The following is a 9,125-nucleotide window of genomic DNA, read 5'->3' on the forward strand; positions in this document are numbered from 1 at the left end:
CTTTTGAAGTGTGTAAAGCTCCATTTTATCCCATACATAGTCAAAATATTGGGGGGGGGGATTATACAATGGACCATCCCCCCCCCCTTGTCAAATATTGGGGATATCCCCCATCCCCCCGGGATCTACGCCTATGGAAACGAGCTGCTTTCAAAATGCAGACACAGCACCAATTTAATTTCTACTCCAAAAGCACGTAATACTCATTTGAATACCCACCTGCTCAACTATACATAAACTCCTCACTCCTGAAGATCGCCTCGCGCATGAAATAGCCCGTAGGAAAGAAATTCAAGCTTTCAATCACCATACCTTAAAACCTCTAATTAAAGCCCTGGACGTTTTTTTTTTTTTGTGTGTGTTTTTTTTTTTTTTTTGTGAACTTTAGATAAGCTACTGGAAAGCTACTATATATATATATAGTATAAATAATATAAATCGTCAAAGGTATCATTCTCTTGATAAGCAGTAGCTGCTATTACCGATGGTGGATATGCTGATGTTTCTGTGTTACTTGGGCATGATGACCAACCAATAAGATTTTTCTCTGCTATTGACTGTGGAATGTTGCATGATGACATTGAGTGCCCTCTGCCATTGAGTAAAAAAGGTGAGTGTTTAATAATTTGATAAGTATTGAATCATGTTTTCTTTTTAAATTCCCCTCATGTTCAATTTACTTAATTATTAGTTTACTGTAATCATTATCAGTATATTTTTATTCGTCATTGTCAAAAGTAAACAAATATGACAATAATACTGTAATACTATAATATAATCTAATAGTAATACAAATCTAATAAATAATAAGTGCTGTGTTGTACTCTCATTGAGCGTTGCCTTCGAAATAGATCACGACGTTGATTCTACACTAAATTCACTTATATCTAAAGACTCTTCTTTTATTTCAGACTGGTTGTATGTAAAGGCAGTTTGTGACACCAGATTTTATTTGCCGGTAGGTGTAATTTGTTGCGCAAACTTAAGTTATTAAACTAATAAATATTATTCACGTTATATTTTATAAAACAGGGCCGGCGGAACGTTTTTCAAAGTGGGGGGGGGGGGGCACTCATAAGATGAATGGGAATGTGAATCATGCAGATCTGGTATCAAATCTAGGGGTACCGGGGTCCTCCCCCGGGAAAATTTGGATTTCTAGATGGCGGGAAATGAATTTTCTTGACTTTTAAGCTAGGTGTCTAATGACTTTGTTCTTCAAAATTCAAGGTTTTCCCCCCTTGAAAACGGTCAGGTAAACTTTCTCATTCTTATTACAGTAAATAGGCCTGATATGTGTGTAAACATACATAAACAAGAATGAGTAGTTGTCTAGGCCTACGTATTCTTTTATTCAATGAATCGATAATCTCCAAAGAGAAGGGGGTGCGGGGGTTCTCCCTCGGGAAAATTTTGATTCCTAGATGGGAGAAATGAGCTTTTCCGACTTCTGAGGTATTTTAATTACCTTTAAGTTCTTAAAAATTCAAGGTTTTCCCCTCTTGAAAACGGTCAGGTAATTTCCCCCTTGCTTTTGTATACATCATAAAAATTTTTAAAAAATGAGTAGTTACATACGAAAGATGTGTATAAGAGACAGAATCGATAAATCTAAACAAGAAAGGGGGTTCCGAGGGGTGTCCGGGAAAATTTTTGATTCCTAGAAGGCGGAAACATTAGTTTTCCCGACTTCTGAGGTGTCTTTTAATTACTTTTAAGTTCTTTAAAATTCAAGGTTTCCCCCTCTTGAATATTATTATAATGAATCAATAAACCCAAAAAGAAAAGGGATGTTCAGGTTCTCCCCGGGAAAATGTTGATTTTTAAATGGTGGGAAATGAGCTTTCCCGACTTCTGAAGTATCTTTTAGCGACATTAATTTAAGTTCTTTAAAATTCAAGGTTTTTCCCTCTTGAAAACGGTCAGGTAATTTTTCCTATTGTTTTTACAATAAATAGGCCTTATGTGTGTGTACATACATAAAAATGAAAATATATATATATATATATGTGAGTAGTTGCATACGAATTTTTTTCCCATGAATCGATAAATCTAAACAAGAAAGGGGGTTCCGAGGGGTGTCCGGGAAAATTTTTGATTCCTAGAAGGCGGAAACATTAGTTTTCCCGACTTCTGAGGTGTCTTTTAATTACTTTTAAGTTCTTCAAAATTCAAGGTTTCCCCCTCTTGAAAATGATTCAATGAATCAATGCACACCAAAGAAAAAGGGGGTCCGGGTTCCCCCGGGAAAATTTCGATTTCTAGATGGCGGGAAATGAGCTTTCCTGGCATCTAAAATGTCATTTATAAATGACTTTTTAATTTCTTCAAAATTCAAGGTTTTCCCCTCTTGAAAACGGTCAGGTAAATTTTTCTCATTTTTTATTTTATGTGTGTATACACATAAAAAAATGAATACGCAATTGCAATTCCATGATAAATCCCAACAAGAAAGGGTGGTCCGGGGGTTCTCCCTCTGGAAAGTTGTGATTCCTAGATGGCGGGAAATAAGCTTTTTGGACATTTGAATTGTGTTTTAATTTTCTTAAGTGTAAAAAAAAAAAATTTAAAAAAATCAGCTCACGGGTCCTGAAAAGGTATGTCTAGATTTCCCCTTTTTTTGGCCCAAGGGAGGGGTCAGGACCGATGACACCCTCCCCCAGATCCGCCAATGTGAATTGCGAGAAAATTTAACTCGATCGGGGACTGGATAAACATTCTCTTTCCCATCCTTCTCCTCTTCCTTCCCCCTTTCTTATCTTGCATTTCTTTCCGATCATAAAAAAATCTCCAGACATATGTTTTTTGCCAAAAAGTGGGGGGCCCGGGCCCTCCGGTTCCGCCGGCCATGTAAAACTAGTAAATGTATAGACTTTTGTTGGATGGTGTGGCAAATGCATGGCCCGATGTATTGAGGTGACTTGGTACGATTGTAACTCTATAGGTATAAACATATGTTTTGACGTATGCATTTGAGTAGAAACTATAATAGTTTTTAACGTTTTGTTGTTGGGTTTAGTGCTGAATGGTTAAGTTTCGAATGTGATGGTGTGGATTTTTACTAAATATTATGGTTTTATTTCTTCAAATCAAAACCTTTCATTTAGCCTATATTGCGCCATTCCAACAATCGTTGCTCGTGGCGTAGTGGACAAGATGTTGCTCTTTTCAATAACGCTCTCCTCCCCTGAGGGTTGCTTCATGTCCTCTGAAGCACGACAGGAGCTGAGTGGACCAGTACACCGGGGTACCCCCCCACTATTCTCTCGAATCTCGAATCTCGAATGATTTACTGGGTTATTTAAAGTGCACATGAGCATTCTTGTACACTGGGCCTACGATTTATAGTCCTTATCCAACACCAGAACTAGGAGCGAGGTGGCCGCGAACCCATGCCGGTATTCTTGGCTATGGTTACGGTGCCCCTGCCTTAACCCCTCGGCCATTCGACTCGCTTCTTATGTATTTAAACAATATTTTTGAGTGTGGTCCATCCAGCCTGAGCTGATCAATTGGTATTAGGACATTTGTTTAATATAGTAAAACATAATATACTTTTGTTTACAAAATGTGTACTCTTATGTTGAATTACAATTTTTTAAATGTTTTGTTCCGTTGTTTACATCTACATTACTGTTGTTAAGTCTTAGACTAAAACAATGCGAACACTTTTTTTTACAGAACCTAAGTGGTAAGGTAAACGCAAAGATAACGAACTACAATGAAGAAGAAGTGGTTTGCTTTGAAGGCCAATTTCGTACATTCTAACTAACAAGTAAACACGTTAGCCAAGTTAAACAAATCGTGTCATTTTATAGTCAGAAATACTCAAATACATCATGTAATCTTTTATCATGAAGAATTTCCTATTATGTACAGCCTAGTACTTAGTAGCTACTTTCACGCGAATTTAGGCCTAAATAAATGCATAGAAAATCAGAATTGAATCTACGACGAGATATCGTGTGTGATTTTTAATTATGTACCCTATACTGTATAGCGAACGCTGTGAGTTCGTAGCTAAGATATCTGGACTGCTTTTCTATCAATGGTGATACGATAAAGCAGAAACAAATTGTTTTTATTACAAGTAGCTGAAGAAGGATATAGTATAAATATTAAAGAATAAATGAATATGTTCATGTTAAATTTGTGCTTGCTGAAATATAGTTTCAAAATATAGAGGGATTGATTTTCAATATCAAATTTAAAGAGTAAACTGCATTTGCGGATGTTCTCTGTTCAGACAATCGTTTTTTTCGCACCATAACAACTATCTATGACCTACAAGATACATCCTCGATTAAAATAATTTGGGGAAAAAAAATAAATATTCACGTTTAGTGTAATACATGTGTAATATAGCACATCATATGAAAGCTTATACAATTTTCTATCCGTTGATACCATACCTAGTTTTGTAGCTCTGTTTTCATTTCCATGTTTTGTTTTCTTTTTCGTTTTAATATTTTACTAAATGAAGGGACTATTCTTTCTCAGAATTTGACCAATTATATGATAGTAACAAACATGGAAGACTGGAACTATGTACTTTCTGATTATAATACATTTTAATTTCTAAAACAGCGGAAATATTTAAAAAAATAGCAAAAATGAAGTATATGTGATACTCCAAAGGGATAAATGCCCAAACATAGACATGTTGCGCACCATCTGAAAGCCAATCGATTGTTTTATCGAATGCTATACTCAACATATGAACAGTATGTATACTTCCCCTGATTTTAGGTGACGAAAACATATCAAGTTTTTGTAAAAAATTGTATAGCCCTGTTTAGGCTAGGCATTCTGGCATTTGAAGTGGAACAACTAGCAGAAAAAAAGTTGTTCTTTATTTAAATAAACACGTATAAACACACGAGGGAATGAATTTCCAGACATCAAACCATGGGCGCTTCATACTCTCTAAATGCAAACTATTTTAAGAACAGTATATTCACTCATTTATTGAATTTTCAACCTAGATAGAGTGAAATTTGAGTGCTCCCTGTAGGCACTCTTTTAAAATTGTCCAGGACATGAATGTTTCCATTTGATCTAATGCAACATTTGCTCTAAAAATGACTGGCAATGTCTCATGTGAACTCTGACACTGTTTTTGTAGCATTAGTTATAGTATTGAAGCAAGGAAACGCTATTTTCAAATAATTATAATCGTGTATATCCTTTTTTTACTTGAATCTTTGATGTTAATATAAACTTTATCTTGATGTTAAGCGCTTTGCCACCTTACGTTAAAAGCACTACATAAATTAATATTGTAACGAAAATGCGCTCACCCATGTTACCTCCTAACCCAATAGAATAGGCCACCCCAAGAGGTGTGCCCTGATTGGCTAATTGACGCATGGGATGAGTAAAGAAAGGTAAGGTGAATGTAAAAAGAACAAATTATTGCTGCGAAGTCTTCTTGAAGCGAAGCAGCCAATTTCATATTCTTGACAGCAATTTGACCTCTGAAAGGTCATTGTTTGTCAAAAAAACAAGGGCCTAAGACAACTGAAAAGCGGAGTTTCCTTCTTTCGTTGCAGGGTAAAATCAATTACTTTAGGCGACGTTTGTAGCCTAACCAACACGTACCAACGTCTGCATGTCGCGCTAGCCTTATCCTACTCTAGGCCTAGACTAGCTATATGCCTAGCCTTGAAGGGACGAGGGTCCCAATGAAAAACAACGTCGTTCTTTGATAGCTAACATTGTCTATTTAACATCACAATAATTCATTATTAGACATATAGTTGTTTTTTGAATTGTACTCCACAAATCTCAGCCGATACCTCGCACAACTCGAGTAACGTCTCGTATCTATTGTCGTGATGTCATGACTCGCTGACTCACACTTGCGATGTCTCGCACTTGTGATCAAATAACACACTGGCTCGCACTTTGGCAACACTCTTTGGCAGTCAACTCGCCCCTAGAAAACCCGCCCTTGGAAAGTTGCCCCATAAAAAAAATGTACACTTCCTAGACCATGCAGTTTTTTTCAAAATAAAAATTGTAACCTTTGGTAATCAATACATTTCCACATACATAGACATTTTTGAAACTTTATTAAAAAAAAAACCTAAACCATAATTCACCACTATAGACACTTTTTGACAAAAATGAAAAATTACGACTTTGTTACCCAATGGGTCGTGTCTCATATTATTTGTTATATTTTTATTATTCATTATTTTTACTTGCAATTTGCAATTTCTAGTCCTAAAAATATAAAGAGCGAGAACGATCGAGAACCATCGGATACAGTATTCGCACGATAGATGTGCATTAGAAACAACCGCTATCGAAAACGTACCGAAACCGTACCGTACGGTTCCGTGGAGTGCCAATAGCCGGTTTGTTTGTACTGTATTAGTTTTCTCCAGTAAACGTCGCAAATAGGGGCCTAGATGGGTCTCAGATCATTTCGGCCGCCGCTCATTTCGGCCGGCAGATTTTTAACAATAGAAAGCATGGCGCGCCAATAGAGTTCCGTTGGTAGTGTGGCTGTTGTGTATTCGGTGGCCCCTTTGGCGTTCCATACATTTGGCGCGGCGGTCAGGCCTGGTAGTTGCTAAATACAACGGGTTCAGCCGAGGGGCGCGGCTTCGTATGTTGACGTCATGCATAATAGTTGTCAGCGATAGTTGTTTTTCAGTTTATAGTTCGTCCTCGACATAGACAAATTATCTTACTGAAAGAGAAAATGGGTCTAATAAATTAAAATTACAATTTCTATTACAACTTAACTGCTGAAGTTTTTATTACTTTTTAATGTTTCACAAAATTGCAGGCTATCTTACACAAAAAGAGAAGGGGAACAGAATGTTAAATATTTAATTAAATTAAATATATTAACCTTCCAATGTCTGTATTGCAATTTGTATTGTATAAAGTAATGTATTAAATAACAATTAGGCCTAATTCTTTAGTAGCATATAGAGCCACATTCTGCATAGGCCTAAAGGCTTAGATAGTGGCTGCTCTGGGATACATTTTTTTCCGGGGTGAGATAAGCTGTCCAAAAGGGGGATTGAGCTCGTATGCCTGAGGAGGGGGTTTAGGAGATGAGATTTTTCTAAAGGGAGCTCTGGATGGCCGGAAATGGCACTTACCAGTGTGAAAGACATGGCTTGGGGTAGGCCTATATTTAATTTTTTTTTTGTTGGCCGGGGATCCTTGACTTGTCCGATGGGGTTGGGGATTTAGCTCCATTGTCCCCCGGCCCCGCCGCTGCTCAGACTGCTGCGGGTTGCTGAAGCACTTGTCTAGGACTATGATTTCCCTAGGCTTCAGACTACTGAAGAGACCTCCTGGCCCGACCTAGCGCAGGGAGAGGTGCCTAGCTCGACACGATCGTCCATACTTTGGGCCCAATGGTCTGGAAATGGACTCGATGTCTCCTGGGCCCCCGATTCGTCCGTCACCCGGCCGTAGCAGTAGCACAAACCTATGTACAAACTAAGCCTCAGTCCGCCTCGCTAACGTCACATGGTCACAAATTCTTCCTCCATGGTCACACGGTGTATGTGCGATGTTTTTAGGTAGACTGTATAATTTATACATGACGTGTTACCATACAAGCCACGCCCCCTCGGCTGAACCCGTTGTATTTAGCAACTACCGTCAGGCCTATCGATGATACTTAATGGTGTTTATTTTATGATTAGCCAGTTCTTTATATTGACGTTACCTTTCGAATAAAGTATTGTCTAGAAATCCTGGCATACTTAGTTGAGGGAATTAATTTGTGGGGTCTGATATTTCGAGTTGGTCTGATATCTCGTGGTCTTAGATTTAGCTTTCGGGACACCCACAGAGTAGGCCTACAAAGAACCGTTGTACGTGTACAGGCTATTCGAACTTCACGGACCCGTACGGTTTCCATAGAGGTTTCTCATGCACATCGTGCGAATATCCGATACTGTATATGATTCCCGATGGTTCTCGATAACATCTCCATAGTTAGTCCTATCAGGAAAAACATTGGTCCGTGGCCAAAATCGGTCCCTATGTATTCTTAGTAATAATAATGATGATGATGATAATAATACAATAATAATACGGATCCATAGATTTTCTGACGGGAGGTGGGGGCACAATATTAAGTTCTAGACGCCACGGCCACCTAGCCCCACCATGGTTTTTGTAAGTAAGAGGGAAATAATCGAGCTATCCTTTCACTCAACTGCTGGATCGCTACTGAACTCATGGGTACATCCTTTTCCTCTTTTTAACTCAAATTTTTTCTCACTTTTATTTTTCGGCTTGACTGACGGGAGTGGGGGACACGGGCCCTCATGCCCCGTCCCTGACTGACAGGGGCAGGGGGACGGGCCCTCATGCCCGCCCCCCTTTGCTGGATCCGCCACTGGTCCTGGTTTCAGTAATTTTATCTTTTGTATTTATACGGTAATATTTTAAAACCAAATAATTTATACAACAAACAAACAAGCAAAGAAGATTTTGGCATCAAAAGAAACATGTACAATGATGAAAATTGGACATCAACTTCCAAAACATCATAAAAAGCACCAAAAAGACTTAAAATAATTTAAAAAGATGAAAGCATGGTCAAAATATAAATAGCGAGAACGAACCATAATATCGGATTCGCACGATGTGCATTAGAAACCGCTATCGAAACGATAGAGATCGTGCTGCAAACCGGCAGCGAGACGGACTTCAGCCAAACGGACCAAAACGGTGACGTAGGCTTGGCTCTTTCATTTTTTGTATGGGGAAAATTTTTCCGAATGTAGGCTCACGTCAATTTACGTCATATCATAAAAATCTGCGTTAATGCAGGTAAATTCGCGTCAGCGTACGTAAATTCCCGTCAGTTTAATGTCAACACTAAAAAGAATCTGCCTGTTCGAGACGTGATCGTGGAAGACGATGGTACCTGTGTAGGCTACGGGATATGACCTACTATACTAATATTAACAGTTTGATCTTGATTGAGCGTATTTTTCTAAAAGCCTCAATGCGCTTTACATTATTAGAACTAGTAAGTTATGGAACGCCAACAAGACAAATTACAAGTGGTGCAGTGCAAAAGTCAGTCGCAGTGCAAAAGTCAAGTGGCGCAGTGCAAAACTAAAGTGGTGCAGTGCAAA

General features: G+C 38.3%; 1 protein-coding gene across 1 annotated transcript in view; it reads left to right on the forward strand.

Annotated features, from left to right (window-relative positions):
- The window catches only part of LOC117123337, a 13,536-nt gene extending 9,125 nt beyond the window's left edge, over positions 1-4,411 (forward strand). Inside the window, exons 3-5 of the mRNA XM_033269227.1 lie at positions 470-610; positions 912-958; positions 3,682-4,411. Of these exons, the coding sequence (XP_033125118.1) occupies positions 470-610; positions 912-958; positions 3,682-3,768 (275 nt within the window). The 3' untranslated portion in view covers positions 3,769-4,411. The remainder of the gene's footprint in view (positions 1-469; positions 611-911; positions 959-3,681) is intronic.
- Positions 4,412-9,125: the final 4,714 nt, after the last annotated feature.

This window comes from Anneissia japonica, unplaced genomic scaffold (genome assembly GCF_011630105.1).
Source record: "Anneissia japonica isolate Jap-2015-1 unplaced genomic scaffold, ASM1163010v1 scaffold288260_len165978_cov153, whole genome shotgun sequence".
Classification (NCBI taxonomy): domain Eukaryota; kingdom Metazoa; phylum Echinodermata; class Crinoidea; order Comatulida; family Comatulidae; genus Anneissia; species Anneissia japonica.